Below are 16,593 nucleotides of genomic sequence, written 5' to 3'. Positions count from 1 at the left end.
TGGCAGTAAATGCCCTCAATTAAATGATAAGGTGCTTGGGTAATTTACATGATTTTTTTTAAGCCGCTGTACACTTTCAGGCCGAGGTGGTGTTAAGAAGGAAAAGCGCTGCTGCCCGCTGAAAAATTCATACGGCTGCAGCTTTATTAAAAAATCCGTTAATTTTTAATAGAGCTTTTTAGTGTTGAGTAAAGCTGCCATGCATTTTTACTGAGAATGTACTATGGGGTCTGGCAGCGGGGTTGACCGCAGAAAAATTGGGGCGTCAGCGCCCCGAGTAAAATGGATGAGCGCCCCGAGCAATTGACGTATTTTGGGCTGGTCCCATCTGTCTGTAGAGTATGTACTCCGTAAGGAGCCACGCCAAAAAGTTAGCGCGTTTTGCTTGTCTAAAGCCTGTTGCCGTCATTCGTGCCTGCCCCGTTCCCTCGTCTCTGCTGGAGGGACATGCACCTCAGTATTTCGCTTGTGACGAGGACAGGACGTTCCTAATAGCATCATACTCGACACCTCTCAAAACCATCTCCATCTAACCTCCAACCATCGCAGCTGGATTGCATTCTATCCCGCTTTCCAAACAAGTTCCTAAAGCTGCCTTTCAGAATTATCAAGATGGATTTCAAGAGCTTTGGCAAGAACCTCTCGTAAGTTTCAGGCCCTTGGCTCTTCGCGCATGGTCAATTGTTGGGACAGACAAGCTAATCAAGCCCGGCCACACAGCGATTTTGGAGCGCAAATCACGCCCTTTGCGTCGCGCACCTTTCAGTTCACCAAAGAACAGTTCGGTCAGGCCGAGGACAAGGTATCCCAATTTTTAGTCGACCGTAAGGACCCGTCCTCACAGCTTCACTAACCTCGTGTCCTCTCCTGTAGACCCAGCTCCCACCAGACTATATAGACCTCGAAAAGAAGGTAGATGCCTTGAAGCAAGCGCACCAAAAAATGCTTGCCGTGACGTGAGTAGTTGGAGCATTCACTCCCTCCTGTCCGCATCCTTCGTGTCACGCGTCATCCTCTAACTGTTGCTGCCGAAGCTCGCAATACTCAAACGAAGCCTACGACTATCCGCCCAATATTAAGGAGACATTCCAGGACCTTGGCCGCACCGTCAGCGAGAAGGTTTCTCTTCTTTCTTCCGCGACTACCACCGCAGAAGCACAGGCCGCCCTGATTGCTCCTCCGAGTGCTAAGCCCCAGCCCAAGACCTTTAGCCATGCTGTCGCACGCGCCAGTTTGGCGAGCAGTCAGCTGCTGCATCAGAATCATACGGGAGCTGGTGAGGATCAATTGGCCACTGCACTTGAGAAGTATGCCATCACAATGGAGAGAGTTGGTGAAGCCCGTTTGGCGCAAGACTCCCAAATCCAGAGCAGCTTTCTTGCTGGTTGGAATACCACCTTGAACACTAATCTCAGCTTTGCCACGCGTGCCAGAAAAAATGTTGAGCGATCAAGGCTTTCTCTTGATGCCGTCAAGGCTCATGCCAAGGGAACGACTTTCAAACTCGGTGGACATGGTGGCTCTCGCCCTGAGCAACATGAGGAGCTGAAACTAAGCCCTGAGGCCCAAGAGGAGATTGAGAAAGCAGAGGACGAATTTGTGACTCAGACTGAAGAAGCTGTCGGTGTCATGAAGAATGTAAGTCTGAGAGAAAAGAATGGTATTAAATTAAATGCTCAACGTATTGATTTTCTATCCAGGTCCTTAACTCTCCGGAGCCACTACGCAACCTGTCCGAGCTGATTGCCGCCCAAATTGAGTACCACAAGAAGGCATACGAAGTTCTCAGTGAACTCGCTCCCATTGTTGATGGCCTACAGACAGAACAAGAAGTGAGTCGAACATGCTCAGATGCACTCGTGATATGTTGAAGTCTGTATATTGACCACTAAATCACACAGGCTAGCTACCGAAAGAGCCGTGAAGAAGGCTCGTAATCGTATGCTAGACAGCGTATACGGTTACTTCATCCCTATGAACACAGCATTTAATGGCATGCGTCGAGAATCAATTTGAGGCGGTTGTCCTGTGTAGACGACAGTGGTTGTGTGATAGGCGGCACTATCACCTAGATTTGTTTGGTTCGACTCGTGCCCCCTACTTAGTTATGTTAGTAGCCGCATCTTTTCCTTCTCTTCTCTCATTTCGTCCTCTCTTTTGTCTAGTACGGATGTCGGGCAAAGAGTTGCAGATGGAAGACTGTCGTGTCAACACGTGGGGAGGCAAGGCACTTGGAGAATCGCCTAGTGAGTGACCAGGTTTGTACTGGTGGCAAACGCTACCGAATTGCATATGTATCTATGTTTAAATCGTCGTAGATTTGCCTTGGGCGTGTATTTATTCCGATTGCAACTGCATCGTCTACCAGCTACTTCCAGGGAAGCCAAAGTGTGGCCCACTACAGGGTCAACTCCGATCACGTGATCATTCACATGGTCATGACAAATCCGTGATTGTGATTGGAGCTTGTTCGTGTTCAACAAATGACTCTGGCCTCGGTTTCACTCAACCCAGACTTTCCATCAGCTCGTTGCGGCACAGAGTCATTGGAACTCGCCAGCATGCGGCCGACGATACGTGTGCTTGCGCGCTACCTGGAGCCAGGCACTCCTACCGGCCTGGCCGGTCTATGGACTCATTCCACTCCTCGATCGACGCTCCTCTATCTTTACGGGACGACCCTCAACAAACTCCAATCCATACCTGAGAGTTCACTTTACCGCCAGTCTGTGGAGGCTGTTACGAAATACCGAATGGGTCTTGTGGAAAAGATCGTCCCTCCTGGCTACAACGAGTGGGCAGTCAGGGCCAAAGAGTTAATCAGCAAAAACCCCGAGCAATTCCGAGTTGCCAGCGGTCGAGTTGACGGTAGCGAGGCCAGAACTGTGAAACTCGGGGACCGTGTGTTTGTAATCGGTGCGAAGCATGAAGCTGGTGATGTACGTTACGAAGAATGGGATGGAGAAGCCGATGAAGGTGGTGAGCTCGAGGGCATTCGAACTCCAGCGGAAAGGCAGGACCAGGTTATCTGGGCTGAGCGGAAGCCGTTACAGGACCACGAGAAAATTGAATGGGAAGATGAACCCCAGTTGACCGCAGAACAGTATGCTATTGCCCGTCGGCGACATCCCATGGTACCCATGAACTAACAGCTGGTAGGGTGCAGGAGCTGGAGCATAAGATTGGCGCCGGCCTTATCGAAGAGGTCATCCAGGTCGCAGAGGGCGAGCTACGCATCATTGACACCATGGAGAAGGCCAGAATGTGAGTGTTTTCAGAGCTTAGTCAATGCCCGTTTTGTGAGCGTGTTTCGCTAATCATACAACTAGTTGGGAGGATTTGGGGGAAAAGCCTGTTGATGGCCAATGGGAATACTTCGACAGGAAGACTATGTAAGAAACGCGGTCTCGTTGTGTAGATGTAAAGTAGATCATCTCACTATATTCTTCGAAAGCTTTCATCGATGAAAGACGACCCATCGTCTTTTGGGATCATTTCAAAGTTTTAATTTTGACCGTAACGGAATGCCTTGAATAGACGTATAACCGAGAATTTGTGTTGTATGGGGTCTGTTATTGATTTGCTTAGATACTGGGTGTCACTAAGCTTTATTCAATGTACTATTGGACAAACTCGTGGCCGATGCAGCAAAGTATGTACATCCCTCGTCGGCATCATAACATCGTTCAATGAAGGTGGGTCTAGTTGCTGCACACCATGTCAAACGAGCGTTTTCCTAAGCATAAAAACATTTTGAGCAATCCCCTCCTCTCCCGCTTTCCCCTTCGGTTGCGACCCAGATAATTGAAAAATGCTAAGGAACACATCATACCCATTACCTTCGCCGAAAGAGACGGCCAAGCGGAAACGGACATATTCTTACAGTGACAGGGCACAGGGTAGCCCACTGTCACCGAACTTGCCAAACTCCATCAACCCTTTTAGCCGTTCACCCAGCGAGAGGCGTCAGCTATCTCTAGCTGGTCTCAAAGACACCGATGAGGATCCAACACGAGGGGTTGAGTGCTTTCCCCACCGCGGGATCAACCGTAAGGCGCCTGAAGTGACCGTGTCAGAGGAAGAGGAAGAAGATGAGGATGACGCGGACGAGTTGGATGTATCTGAAACCTCGCAGCCAACGGCAGAAGGGTCCGAGGGCGTGGTCCGAAGTGCAAAGGATAAACGCAACCAGAAGCGGCTGACTTTGGCACATCCACCAAGTCGGTTAGATTCTCTGCTACGATCTACCCACCAACTTCTTGACCAGGGGGAGATAACAAAAGCAGCAAGATTATTTGGCATCATGCTGCAACTTCGGCCTGGCAGCAGACCCATTGATGTTCGTCAACATAATATCTGGGCAATGGGTGCCGAAATAATCATGAGAGGAGGCGAGGATGTTACTTTGTTGCACCGGGGTCTACAACATGTTGACATTGAAAGCCATGAGTATACCGACGGCATGCTCTCCGGATCAAAAAGTTACACACGCATTCGCATTCCAAGGAGACGGCACTCTTTGGAAAATCTCAAAAAACTGAAGGCTTACCTTGGGGCGCTCATCCAGAAATATCCATATGATCACAAGTTTCCTAAAAAAACCTCAGCACTACATTTCCAGCTTGCAATGCTGACATGTGAAGTATACAGCTGCCATGCCATGTATACCTCAGAAGATTCACCCACCACTGCTCTGGAATTGGACCCGGAAGAGACACCTTCGCAAATATCAGATAGGTACTCGGAGGATGTCTACCAAAATGACCAGTCAGGGATGGCCATAAACGTCGAACAACCGGGTTCGGAAGTAAATTTCCGAATTCAGAAGGAACGTACCCAGTTACACGCGCATGAGGCTTTGAAGGATATTTCTAAGAGGATGGACTCGCTAATCAACGAGTTGCCTTACTCCAAAAATCACCACTTCCTTCAATTACGGGCAACAGTATCACTTCTCATTGCTGAGCTTTTAACCCTAGGCTATGGCAGTCAGCAAGCGATCACGAATGAAACCTCAGCAGCCATAAAGTCGGAGCAAGAAATTGCCAGTGTCATGCTGCAAAGAATTATCGACAATGGTGGAAATACTGCCAGACCATTAATGGACCTCATGGGTCAATGCTCAAACTTAAAGAAAGAATCGCAACAACGTTTGTTGTATGCGTCACTGCCGATCAGAAGCACATAAAATTCTATATAATTCGACAATATGCAGTTGCAGCTGGCTGTCAACCTGTACTCCGGCTACAGGGCGCTCCTTTAGCCCATCTTTGCAAGATCAACATGGTGTTCGAGCTTCCGACTACTACACACCATTCTCCCCCAGGGCTCCATGCAGCTTGCCTCCCGACAAAGTTTGTGGAGGAAGACTCTGTCTTATGGGCTCGGAGCGGCTCATGGGGATCTTCAGTGCTATATCTAGATGCCCATGATTCTAGAGTCTCTGGGCTGTATTCACTAGCTTCCGTTTGTCCCGTTTGGCCCGATGCTAGCGAGTCCCTGTCACTACCAACTCCTTTGAATCTGCCCATAGCGTCCGCTCTTTGTCGAGGGGTGAACGGTTTGAGCCAGCTCGGAGTTACCGCCGCTTTCGACTTGCCTTGCAAGCCTGCCATGACCTCATGATACACGGTAAGTCTCCGAAAATCCCAGAAGAAAATGTTCCCTGCTGCATTGCAAAATGCAAGTACGGGATTTTGGTCTGGGACATGGAAGAGCTTGAATCTCATGAAGAATTGGGGACCGCAGTTTGGGGTGTGGAATTCAAGCAAGCGTGTATACTGTGAAGGGCATTGCGGTGATGTAGCTGGGACAAATGCGGATCTCGTAAGGCGATCTGGGTCTTCGTAGCTGGTTGGGACGACGTTTTGCGGTGTTGGAGCAGCGCTTTGCGGTGGCGGCGGTCCCTCTGACGAAAATCCTTCGATCCTCCAAAGAACAATAACGTTATCGTGACAAGCACGGGAGAGAACACAGTCTCCATAGAATGCGACGCTATGGCAGGATTAGTTACGTGTGATAGCAAACATATTTGAGACGCTTGCAAGTTTATCTGGTTACGCACCAATCGACGATTCCGCTGTGAACAGCAGATGTAGAAAAGTGCGGATAATGAACTTGAAGAGGGGTGGTGATGGCGTTCGTTGGAAGATCTGGAATGGTCCACTGAGAGTGTGTGGTGTCAGTACGGAGATCGTGGTCCGAGTCCAGGGAACTAGACAAACTAGATTAATTATTTGATCATGTCCAGCAGATAAAATATATCTCCCTGTGTCATGAAATGCCTTGAACTATCAGTGTCTGCTTGCTAAGGTCGTGGTGCCTGAAAAAGAGGTCCTCACAAGGGAAAGCAAGTTCCAAGAGTGACCCTCGCCAGCGAGGATGCAAAGACAAGGTTGCTCCTTGTGGATAGGGTCAAGGCTCCATATTCGAACGCTGGTATCGTCTGAAGCTGAAGCAATAATAGACGGTTCAATCGGTGATGTAGCTAAATCGTTTACGTCCTGAAGTAATGTGAGCATATGGACGATTACAATTGATGGTGAGTCGGTAAGGGAACGAGCTGCTCACCCCTCCATGGCCAACGAAACACTGTAACAAGTGAGTTAGATTCCAGTTCCTTCGAATTTATTGAAAATGGCATTTGTATTACCTCTACTAGGCTCCCATCTGAGACGTCGTATATTTTGACCTTGGCATCGACGCCGCCTACGCAGATGTATGGAGCACCTGACACGGGATCCCTTGTCCACGTACAACAACAGCCAGATGCCTCATCCTAATGAAGAAATAACTCGAACTGTCAGAATTTAAGCCGATGCCAAGAAATCATTCATTTTCCCGTTCAAGCTGAAGTGGTTACGCACATCGTCATCTCGAATAATGTTGATGATGTCGCAAGGGTTGGATTCACCTGTACTTGGTGAAAGCTTGCAGACAACAATCTTGGCAGGGTGTTAGCAAATAAATATGACAGAGGCTTGTTTGATTTCCATTTTAAGAAATTAACAAAGTAAGTGAAGATGAATGAATACTCTGAAGGGATGTTCTCACATGTTTCTTGCTCACAGCGGCAAATACTGGGTCACAGTCCAAAGGCTGATAGGGACAAAACTTGATATCGAAGAATTCTGGAAGTATGTAAAATGTTAGAACTAAAATAAAAAAAAATGAATGGCGCTTATTGTGGCTCATAATACCTGCCACATTGTCGTCGTGGCCAAGAAACCGCGTGTCGTTCTTTTGATGCCATTAGTGATGAACTGAAGGGAGAAGACCCCGAGGGTCAGGTGGCTTGAATTGGACATGGTGTCACCTCGAATCCAATAGAGACGCGTAATTTTGGTAGCTCAAAGACTGAGCCATCGGTTGCCGCCATGAGGCGCTGATAATCAGCTGCGAAGAACGTATTACTGTGAATGCTGTGTCACGAACAACTTTCGTTGGGAGAGCAACTTCCTATGACACAGAGTAACGTTGGGCAGGCAGCCTCATTTCAGGGATTTACCAAGGAGTTTCAGAAAGGGGGCCAGGAGGACCCGCAAAGTTGAGATGCCAGAGTTGTGTATATTTCGTCGAGGATATGCGGTGCGATGGATATTGATATTGGTTCACGTCCTAGGTAACGAATCGATGCTTGGATACGACAGCCTCGTTGTTCAATGTTGAGATATAACCAGCCTTAGCGATAATCGAACTCGTTGACCTCGCTGGAGCACGCTTCTCGTACACTTGCGCGAGATCCTGGGCTTCTCTCAGCATTCAATGTCAGCCGTTGAATCACACACTTGACATGTCTGGTGCAAGTGCTTGAGAGTCGATCCACTGTCAGGTCGTTGCGCAAGTGTCCAGGGAGTACGACACGGAGTACTAGGTACCTAGGTAGGTAGGTACGCGCGCGATGCCTGCTCTTGGTGACTGCAACTTCTAGTAGTACCTAGGTACCTAGTAGGCATCTAGTTCCTATAAAATATGACATAATAGCTTTATTCATTTTTCATTTATCCAGACTTTCAACAGCCCGTGATAATTCAGGACCTGTCTCGTGATACCAGGAGCATGCACCACTGACTTAGGTACCTAGTAGTAGTACTTGCTGGGCAGGCCCAGATCAGCGTTACGTCTGATTGGCTGGGGGACAAGCAATTTTGGAAGCTTTGAGCAACGTCAGCAAATTGTCAAGTGCCTAAGTGCGAAGCTGGCCACATCCTGCCCTCCATACCAATCTTGAGCATCAAGGGATCACAGTGATCTCGCATCACACAACTCGGGGAAACCTCGTAATAAGACATATTCTGTCAATAATCACCGTTTTGTCTGCTGTATTACGCTGCCCTGTGGACACTCGCCGTCAGGGGCACGGGAATCCAACTGAGTTACCTGCGCCATCTTCAGCACCGACGGACGCGCAACATGACTTCCGCAAGCGCAAGAGGAAACTACAGCCATCCCTCCCTGGAGGATGATGATTTAATTGACCCAGATGATGGTATGTACTTGTGGTGATACCGAGCCTCCCCCTTGGCCGTTGGCAGAATCAAACTATACCACCTACCGATTCTCCAATTCCGACAGTCGACACGTTACTAACAACAGAAGCTGATTTGAATGACTTTGACGACCCTCTCGAAAACCGGTCTGCGCGGCAGCCTCTCTCAGGAAACATCGGCTCCACCTCATCACGTCCTCTCAATGAAACCTATCTCACGTCCTCGATTCCAGGCGAAGACAGACGAGCGCCACAGAACACTATAGACGAGACCGTATGGGAAACAGTACGTCGGGACTTGCTCGCGGTGTGGGCCAAGTTGAGAGAGGTCCTTTACCCTCGATATCTTCTGGGCGGTACAATGTTTGATTCTGAAGGCGGTTTACGAGGCGCCTACTCTAATATCCGCGGGGCAGGTATTACGGGGACAAGAGAAGAACTCACAGGCCTTGCCAGTCGTATGATGGATGCTGAAGCGCTTTTGCAAAGTAACATGAGCCCGGGACTTCGTGACTGGGATCTTTGGGGCCCGCTCATCTTTTGCTTGCTTTTGAGTCTATTGCTCAGCATCGCGGCCCGAGCCGAGCAAAAAGATACTGTCTTTAGCGGAGTCTTCGCCATGATCTGGCTCGGCGAAGCTGTGGTCACTCTGCAGATCAAATTGTTAGGCGGCAACATGTACGTTTATGAGCATACTTCCTTTCCCTTCACTGACCAAGCCAAGAGATTGCTGTATACTAACTATTATTCAGCTCCTTTGCTCAGAGCGTCTGCATCATTGGGTACACCTTGTTCCCTCTTGTCATTGCTGGGCTGCTTTCAGCGTTGGGATTGCACTGGATTCCACGGATACCCGTGTACATTGTTCTGGTTGCATGGTCACTTGCAGCTGGCGTGAGCATTTTAGGAGGCAGCGGCGTCGTCAAAAACCGAGTTGCCATTGCGGTATACCCGCTGTTTATCTTCTATGTAGGTCTCGGATGCTTGTGCTTTATTAGCTGAGTCATACCGCTATGGTGACCAGGAACAATCCCTAGGAGCTGGTGACAGTTCAATGTGTTGGATGTAGTGCTGCCCGACCGAAGAGCTACAGACTGTTTCGGGGAGTTTTGCTCAATGCTTTACTTTTTTGTACTCTATTGGTTGTTTCTTAGAAGTCTGGATATTCACAGACTTCAAACGGTTAATGCTGCATGGTCTCATTTTATGACATTGCCTTGTATGTCCGCTAATCAAAGTAAACTGGTGGCGACATCAAGCCAGGCGCACTCAGAGCTTGGTATTCAAGAGCTTGTGCCCAAATCTGTGCCAGCATCGCCAGGTAATCTATGAATGATGCACAACGCTAACCAGGTGACAATATTGAAGCGCCATCATGTTATGAAAGTCGGATGCCTGATGCTCTAAAATCACTGGAAGGACCACATGTCTTGTAATGGCAGTTTCTTTTCATCATAATAACTAGCACCAAACCCAACGCCAGCCCACTTGGCCCTGGTGACCATTTGACCCCTCACCTGAAATAGTACATATTGGGTGGGCGGTGAAAAAGGGCCATATGGCTTTTCTAGCACGCTAGGACGAGAGGTCACAGTGATTGGACCAGCAAGCAGCAGCCTCCCACATCCAAATGTCCCGCGCGTGAGCGTGGTGGTGACGACAAAGAACTCCATGCTCATATGTGTGCAGACCGCAACCTGCCGTCGTCTAATTAAATGCACCAGCACCGACCGACCGATTGAGCACTCCCACTGACTTCAAGGAACGACGGACCCCTGACACCATTTAGGCAGCCCTCGCCTCTTTTCTCCTGTCCTGTTGGGGCCTGATCTGTCTCTACGCAACCAAAGATCCTGACAGCAAACAGACTGCTTGACGCAGATAATCTACCGATTTTTCTTCAGGGGGCACTATAATAGCTATTTTGCTCCCTTTATACGGTAAAACTACGGCCACTGATCTCGTGACGACTTTTTCTCAATCTACCAAGTTGTTCTTATCGGGGTCTCTGCGCCTAGCTTAATGAAACTGCGCAGGTTGCGCATTACTCGCCGCGTCAACTATCACTTTTAGAACACCGTTGCGACTACGCACCTACCCGTCATGGCCGACGATGTACAAGGAGCAGGATTCAGCCCCAAGAATGAACCGACGCATGTCGAAACTACCGAAGATGCTGAGACGCGCGCTACTAGACGGGAGCTTAAGCAGTCATCCATCTCTGACCAACCTGGCAAAATAACTGATACCGACGAAAACCGCCCGGAAACGCCTTCTGTTGGCATATCGGATGAGAAGAGCGATGAGCTGAAGGAGCAGGTCTCCTCGCCTAAGAAGAAGCGTGCCCATGACCAGCTAGATGGGGAAGAAGATTCGCAAGACAACGATGCTACGAGTGTCACATCTACCGACTCTGCTAAAGACAGAGCCGTGCGGCTTGAGCCGGAAAAGAAGAGGCATCGTGATGAAGAGCCTGTTGGTACAGTGTCGGTACGTCCAACCTTACTGTTACAGCCAAAGAGAAAACGTTCACCCACTCAAATGACTTCGACTGACGTAAGGTCAATTTGACTTATCGCAGCATCCTCCACCAGGCACAGAAGAAGTAGATCAATTAACTCAAAATCATAGCAAAATGCCTAGTCAACCGACGAAGGAAAGCTCTAGCAGTACATTTGCGGAGTCGGCGTTCGGCAAACTGGCATCAAGCTCTTCGGGCTTTGCAACTTTGGGATCATCCCAAGGCGGCGGGTTCGCTTCAACTAAGCCAGCTCTATCGTCCTTTGCGTCGGTGAAGCCTGTATCAAACTCAGAAACAAGCGGGGCGGAAGCAAACAAAGGGCAAGCCGGACATGTCCCGAAGCTGTCGTTCGCTTCAAATTCAGGCCTTTCGCCCTTTGCAGGACTCGGCTCAGGAACTAATGGACTTGGAAATAGTAGATTCGGCTCCGGGCTGTCAGGAATTAAACCATTGGGCAGTTTCGGCGCTGCTGGTACAAAGCCCCTCCAGAGCGAGAAAGCAGCAAAGCCCTTTGGAGCACCGGAAAGCGATGCTGATGATGACGATGATAACGATAATGAGGAAGGGGATGAAGAGAGTCAACCCGATGATCAAGAACGAGGCGCATCGCCGGAGAAAGATGCAGATGAGAAGAAACGACCTAAGCTCCACAAGAGTACGTTGACCTTTCTTGGTCTTGGTTTGCTATTGTATTGACTTGGCACTGACCGGACTACCACAACAGTTGCGGTTGATGATGGCGAGGCTGGTGAGGTTACGGTTCTGTCTGTACGGGCAAAGATGTTTTGTCTGGACAAGAAAGAAGGCTGGAAAGAGCGGGGAGCTGGCATGTTGAAAATCAATGTCCCTCATGCAAGCGTTGAGTTTGACGACGATGGCGCTGTGATTCCAGGCAGCTTCGACGCGTCATGTCTAGAAACAAATGACGACTCTGCTGAGGGCGAGTCTGCGGGTCCCAAAGTTGCTCGTCTCATCTTGCGTCAAGACCAAACCCACCGAGTCATACTAAACACAGCAATTCTCCCCGCCATGGAATTTCAAGAGAAAGCTTCTCTGAAATCTGTCGGTATCCTGTTCACCGCTTTCGAAGGAGCAGAAACGAAACCTGTGAGCATCACAATCAGAGTAAGATCTTCGCAGTTATACACTTTTCGGTTGGTGCAGAACGTACTAATTGAGTTACAGATGTCTGCAGCCAATTCAAAACTTTTTCTGAATGAAGTTGGTGCTATACAAAGGGAACTACGGGGGAACTAGTCGCATGTTTCTGGTGTGTCAATTAACTTGGGGTTCAATCCGACCGCGCACTAAATTAATGAGTGATCTGCTGACGGATTTGTAGCACAAGGTACCGTTGCAACAGAGGGCTGTTTACGAAGGGGGCTTGACGACAACATGTATGAGTATGAAGGTTATCAATAAAAGAAAAGGGTGATTTAGAGGCTTCAGAAGGCGTTTACTCAAATATCCAGGCATTAAAGGATACAGAGACGCAATACAAAGAAACTGACAAATGTAGACAACATTGTTTAGAGAATCCATAAATGTCCACCTACCTACTTAAGTACTTAAGTAGGTAGGTGGTTACCCGCGCACCGTCCGTGGCACCACGCACGTGACTACGCGTTGCCACCACGAAAGCCCACTCACGCTCCAAGGCGAACTGGGTTTAAGCAGCTTTGGATGCAGGTACGGTCTGCACATTTGGCAAAATTGCTCTGCACGACTGTACGAGTAACAAACTTTCTAGTAATATTTTTCTGGTCGCTGATTTGTGATGAAGCCTGATTCTGATCTCAATGATCAGCAGGCTGATGCTCATGATAGCCATCCTAATAAGAAGCGCAAACACTCCTTCAATGAGCAACAGAGCCCCTGCTTGGTACAACATGGAAAAGATGTACTTGGAAAATTCGCCGATCACGAAAAAAACCAGGTCGAATCAGGAGGAAGGTTTAAACCGACTGTGAAGAAGGAGTCGTCTCTGTGTACGGGCTGTGTCATAGAATGGCCTGATACGTTCAAAGCGTTGGAAAAGACTCACAAGGCTTTGAATCTAGTCTTTACATTTTGTTGCAGCCGGAAACATCTTGCAACGACGTTTGAGAACATAAAGCCGACAGTCGAAACTCACATTAAGCGACCGCTAATGGAGGAAGAGGTGGCATTAGTAGTCGCCTTGCGACCCGAGGGTATCAATTTTGCGTACGTGGATGAGCTCATGTTACAGCTCGATATTAAGGGCTCAGAAAGAGATGACACGTTTAAGCCCTCGGGATCCGCTCGCTCGCAGGCACCCGCGCATGATGCATCCGTAGGCGGATGGACGGGAAGCGAGAGCCTGGATGATCACAGCCGCAGTAAAACAGGCAATGGTAGCCGAGAGGTGCTATTCTTTGAGTTCGTCGACGGAGACCTAAAACGCCAGGTGAAAGACAAGAAGACAGGAGAGCCTGTGCGGCCAAACCGCAAACTTCGCGACGAGCAGCTGAAGATGCCAATATATGGGCAGAAACAAATGACCCAGCTAATTGAGAGGAGAAACCAGAAGTTCAAAAATGCTATAAATATATTTCTGAACAAGTGTGTGCAAGATGAACTGGATCCTGATGTAACCCTCAGGGAGCAGGCGCAGGCATTCATCCCGAAACCATCTCCAATGAACGAAGTCGCAGCAGAGTTAAGACCAAATATCATACCAGAGAATATCCCGAAGGAGCGTAAATCGATACCAGAGATTGTGCAAGAGCTAAAAGAAAGCTCCTGGTATACAGGGCAAATCGTACCGGACGGCCATAGGGTTTTCGAGTCTCAAGAGGCTATTTACGGTGATCTTGGTTTTTTGTTGACTCAAGATCTTGTCAACGCGCTGTATAATGCCAAAGGTATCACCCGCTTCTATGCTCATCAAGCAGAGGCCCTAAACCACCTCCACGAAGGCAAAAGTGTCGTCGTGGCAACGTCGACCAGCTCGGGCAAGTCTTTGATATACCAGCTCCCGGTTCTATACGCGCTTGAAAAAGACTACAACTCCAGAGCCATGTACATTTTCCCGACAAAGGCATTAGCGCAGGACCAGAAGCGGAGTTTGAAAGAATTGATGGTCTATATGCCTGGCCTTGAAGCCACAGTCGTTGAAACCTTCGACGGTGATACGCCAATGAGTGAACGGACCACAATTCGTGAAGAAGCCAGGATTATATTCACGAACCCTGACATGCTTCATGTCACAATATTGCCACAGGAAGAACGTTGGAGAAGTTTCCTGAAACATTTGAAATACGTAGTAGGTCTGTAGATGCCTGCCTATCCGTCTGCATTATCACTCACTAATTTGACATTGTATCCAGTTGACGAACTTCACTACTACAACGGGCAGCTCGGTTCACATGTTGCTTTCATCATGAGAAGACTAAGACGCATTTGCGCTGCGGTGGGGAACCGGCGAGTCCGCTTCATCTCTTGTTCTGCAACTGTTGCCAACCCAAAGGAGCACTTCGAAACGATATTCGGGATTAAAAATGTGGCGTTGATTGACTACGACGGATCCCCTTCGGGACGTAAGGAGTTCTTGTGCTGGAATACACCATACAAGGATCCAGGTGACCCTGCGAGCGGGCGTGGGAATGCGAAGCTTGAATGTGCCAGACTTTTCTGCGCCCTCCTGTTGAGAGGCGTCCGAATCATAGCGTTTTGTCGGGTTCGAGCCCAGTGTGAGATCTTGGTTAATGCAATCAAGCAAGAACTGGAGTCTCTCGGTCGACCAGAGTGTATAAATCTAGTTATGGGCTACCGAGGTGGTTATACCGCCGCAGATCGCCGCCGTATCGAATCTGAAATGTTTGAGGGGAAATTGCTAGGAATTGTCTCGACTACAGCGCTGGAATTGGGCATTGACATTGGTACTCTTGACTCTGTCATGAGTTGGGGGTTTCCTTATACAATTGCAAATTTGCGTCAACAGAGTGGTCGCGCGGGGCGGCGTAACAAGGACTCCTTGTCTATTCTTGTTGGGGATGGATACCCGACAGACCAACATTACATGCAAAATCCAGACGAGCTGTTTACTAAACCTAACTGCGAACTTCAAGTCGATCTTAGCAACATGCTAGTTCGGGAAGGGCATATCCAATGTGCGGCGTACGAATTGCCAATTAGACCCGACCAAGATGCTCAATATTTTGGAGCTGATATATCAGACGTTTGCAAGACCCGTTTGATTCAGGATGAGATGGGTTATTATCATTGCCATGATCGATTTCGACCTCAACCATCTCGCCATGTCGCAATACGGGACACAGAAGACGAGCATTTTGCCATTATCGACATCACAAATGGCCGAAATACCGTATTAGAGGAGCTAGAAGCGTCAAGAGCTACATTTACCATATACGATGGAGCCATATTCCTTCACCAAGGAAATACGTACCTTGTGCGAGACTTTCTCCCTGACAGAAAAATGGCCAAGGTAGAAAAGGTGAAGGTGGACTGGACAACTACCCAGCGAGACTTCACAGATATTGATCCAACAGAGACAGAGGCGATTCGGAAGATCTCATGCTCCTTATCCCAGGCTTACTATGGAACAGTTAGGATCCAGCAAAATGTGTTTGGGTATTTCAAAGTGGACAGGAAGGGGCGAGTTCTGGATGCCGTTCAAGTCGACAACCCGCCAGTTGTCCGGTACAGCAAGGGCATGTGGTTAGATGTTCCAAAAACAGCACTGGACATCCTTCAAGACCGACGCCTGAATTCGGCGGCAGCGATCCATGCCGCAGAACATGCAGTCATGAGCTTACTTCCAACATTTGTCATTAGCATGCCAGAAGACGTCAGAACTGAGTGTAAAGTGGCGCTGAAGGAGTTCTCCAAGAAGGAATCGCAAAGAAAGCGGCCTGCAAGACTCACATTTTATGACGCAAAAGGTGGTGCTAGCGGATCGGGCATCAGCACGAAGGCATTTGATCACATAGATCATTTATTGAACATGGCGCTGCGGCGCGTTGAAGCTTGCCTATGCCAGCGTGGCTGTGTTGAATGTGTGGCATCGGCCATGTGTAAAGAGTCTAACGAAGTAATGAGCAAGGCCGGGTGCCGTGTTGTGATCAGGAGTCTGCTGAATATGGAAATTGACGTTGATCAGCTCCCAATGGGGCCGGAAGAATTTAGCCCAGTGGCCTTTGAGACTGTTATACCAGCTCAGCCTGTACCTTGCGGAGGCCAAGCAAGAACGAAGATTGGCACGATGAAAAGCGTGAGGCAGGACGGATAACCTCATGGTGATGTGTCTTACATGGGTGGGCTGGATGGATGGGCCGAGATTGGCCCTGGTTAGCATGCGTGCATTCGACAATGCCACACGCAGGTATTGAATCCATACTACAAATAACAGCCACCACGGAGAGGCACCTTCCAGACCTTACAGTCACGACTGCAGAGTAGTGTGATAAGTTCCACATGCGTATGCTGTGCTATCCATTCGAGAAGACGCTGGGCGCTCGTCGTTTCGGCGTCCTGCGTTAACCAACTCGGCATTCGAACCTTCTTGCGATTGTACTCAACCCGGTTCGCACAAGACTGGCCA

At 48.8% G+C, this 16,593-nt stretch overlaps 8 protein-coding genes across 8 annotated transcripts; 7 read left to right on the top strand and 1 right to left on the bottom strand.

The window, feature by feature from the left end:
• Positions 1-364: 364 nt before the first annotated feature.
• On the top strand, positions 365-2,395 carry GVP36_1 (BAR domain-containing protein). Its single transcript, XM_007816768.2, has 6 exons — positions 365-644; positions 721-802; positions 874-956; positions 1,035-1,638; positions 1,701-1,832; positions 1,902-2,395. Exons 1-6 carry the CDS (start codon positions 613-615, stop codon positions 1,935-1,937), a joined length of 969 nt encoding a protein of 322 aa, XP_007814959.2. The 5' UTR covers positions 365-612; the 3' UTR covers positions 1,938-2,395.
• A 109-nt stretch (positions 2,396-2,504) lies between these two features.
• J3458_004098 (uncharacterized protein) lies at positions 2,505-3,711 on the top strand. Its single transcript, XM_007816769.2, has 3 exons — positions 2,505-3,103; positions 3,160-3,264; positions 3,330-3,711. Exons 1-3 carry the CDS (start codon positions 2,562-2,564, stop codon positions 3,394-3,396), a joined length of 714 nt encoding a protein of 237 aa, XP_007814960.1. The 5' UTR covers positions 2,505-2,561; the 3' UTR covers positions 3,397-3,711.
• A 65-nt stretch (positions 3,712-3,776) lies between these two features.
• J3458_004097 (uncharacterized protein) lies at positions 3,777-5,188 on the top strand (the record flags this gene model as incomplete). Its single annotated transcript, XM_066117997.1, has 1 exon — positions 3,777-5,188. Exon 1 carries the CDS (start codon positions 3,812-3,814, stop codon positions 5,186-5,188), a length of 1,377 nt encoding a protein of 458 aa, XP_065976595.1. The 5' UTR covers positions 3,777-3,811.
• An 860-nt stretch (positions 5,189-6,048) lies between these two features.
• J3458_004096 (uncharacterized protein) lies at positions 6,049-7,378 on the bottom strand (the record flags this gene model as incomplete). The annotated part of the gene is made up of 9 exons (XM_066117996.1): positions 6,049-6,165; positions 6,225-6,284; positions 6,342-6,503; positions 6,571-6,591; positions 6,653-6,778; positions 6,867-6,944; positions 7,054-7,130; positions 7,200-7,239; positions 7,316-7,378. The coding sequence occupies 9 exons, from the start codon at positions 7,376-7,378 to the stop codon at positions 6,049-6,051; spliced, it is 744 nt and encodes a 247-aa protein (XP_065976594.1).
• An 840-nt stretch (positions 7,379-8,218) lies between these two features.
• J3458_004095 (uncharacterized protein) lies at positions 8,219-9,998 on the top strand. Its single transcript, XM_066117995.1, has 3 exons — positions 8,219-8,488; positions 8,599-9,166; positions 9,241-9,998. Exons 1-3 carry the CDS (start codon positions 8,413-8,415, stop codon positions 9,488-9,490), a joined length of 894 nt encoding a protein of 297 aa, XP_065976593.1. The 5' UTR covers positions 8,219-8,412; the 3' UTR covers positions 9,491-9,998.
• A 109-nt stretch (positions 9,999-10,107) lies between these two features.
• On the top strand, positions 10,108-12,549 carry HRQ1_3 (ATP-dependent 3'-5' DNA helicase). The gene is made up of 3 exons (XM_066117994.1): positions 10,108-10,978; positions 11,070-11,664; positions 11,734-12,549. Exons 1-3 carry the CDS (start codon positions 10,592-10,594, stop codon positions 12,264-12,266), a joined length of 1,515 nt encoding a protein of 504 aa, XP_065976592.1. The 5' UTR covers positions 10,108-10,591; the 3' UTR covers positions 12,267-12,549.
• A 26-nt stretch (positions 12,550-12,575) lies between these two features.
• Positions 12,576-14,307, top strand: HRQ1_2 (ATP-dependent 3'-5' DNA helicase; the record flags this gene model as incomplete). The annotated part of the gene is made up of 2 exons (XM_066117993.1): positions 12,576-12,698; positions 12,760-14,307. The coding sequence occupies exon 2, from the start codon at positions 12,787-12,789 to the stop codon at positions 14,305-14,307; it is 1,521 nt and encodes a 506-aa protein (XP_065976591.1). The 5' UTR covers positions 12,576-12,698; positions 12,760-12,786.
• A 105-nt stretch (positions 14,308-14,412) lies between these two features.
• On the top strand, positions 14,413-16,281 carry HRQ1_1 (ATP-dependent 3'-5' DNA helicase; the record flags this gene model as incomplete). The annotated part of the gene is made up of 1 exon (XM_066117992.1): positions 14,413-16,281. One exon carries the CDS (start codon positions 14,413-14,415, stop codon positions 16,279-16,281), a length of 1,869 nt encoding a protein of 622 aa, XP_065976590.1.
• Between the last annotated feature and the right edge of the window lie 312 nt (positions 16,282-16,593).

The sequence above is a fragment of the Metarhizium acridum genome (genome assembly GCF_019434415.1).
Source record: "Metarhizium acridum strain ARSEF 324 chromosome Unknown scaffold_29, whole genome shotgun sequence".
NCBI lineage: Eukaryota > Fungi > Ascomycota > Sordariomycetes > Hypocreales > Clavicipitaceae > Metarhizium > Metarhizium acridum.
Note: the sequence above shows the minus strand (reverse complement) of the source record. Positions and strands in the feature narration are given on the sequence as shown.

Bases quoted from the DNA above. Each gene is read 5' to 3' on its own strand.
- GVP36_1 (XM_007816768.2), top strand. From the start codon at position 613: ATGGATTTCAAGAGCTTTGGCAAGAACCTCTC. The intron at 803-873 runs GTATCCCAATTT...CCTCTCCTGTAG, and splicing joins TCGGTCAGGCCGAGGACAAG to ACCCAGCTCCCACCAGACTA. The intron at 957-1,034 runs GTGAGTAGTTGG...TTGCTGCCGAAG, and splicing joins CAAAAAATGCTTGCCGTGAC to CTCGCAATACTCAAACGAAG.
- J3458_004098 (XM_007816769.2), top strand. From the start codon at position 2,562: ATGCGGCCGACGATACGTGTGCTTGCGCGCTACCTGGAGCCAGGCACT. The intron at 3,104-3,159 runs GTATGCTATTGC...AACAGCTGGTAG, and splicing joins CCCCAGTTGACCGCAGAACA to GGTGCAGGAGCTGGAGCATA. The intron at 3,265-3,329 runs GTGAGTGTTTTC...TCATACAACTAG, and splicing joins ACCATGGAGAAGGCCAGAAT to TTGGGAGGATTTGGGGGAAA.
- J3458_004095 (XM_066117995.1), top strand. From the start codon at position 8,413: ATGACTTCCGCAAGCGCAAGAGGAAACTACAGCCATCCCTCCCTGGAG. The intron at 8,489-8,598 runs GTATGTACTTGT...TAACAACAGAAG, and splicing joins TTTAATTGACCCAGATGATG to CTGATTTGAATGACTTTGAC. The intron at 9,167-9,240 runs GTACGTTTATGA...ACTATTATTCAG, and splicing joins AAATTGTTAGGCGGCAACAT to CTCCTTTGCTCAGAGCGTCT.
- HRQ1_3 (XM_066117994.1), top strand. From the start codon at position 10,592: ATGGCCGACGATGTACAAGGAGCAGGATTCAGCCCCAAGAATGAACCG. The intron at 10,979-11,069 runs GTACGTCCAACC...GACTTATCGCAG, and splicing joins AGCCTGTTGGTACAGTGTCG to CATCCTCCACCAGGCACAGA. The intron at 11,665-11,733 runs GTACGTTGACCT...CTACCACAACAG, and splicing joins ACGACCTAAGCTCCACAAGA to TTGCGGTTGATGATGGCGAG.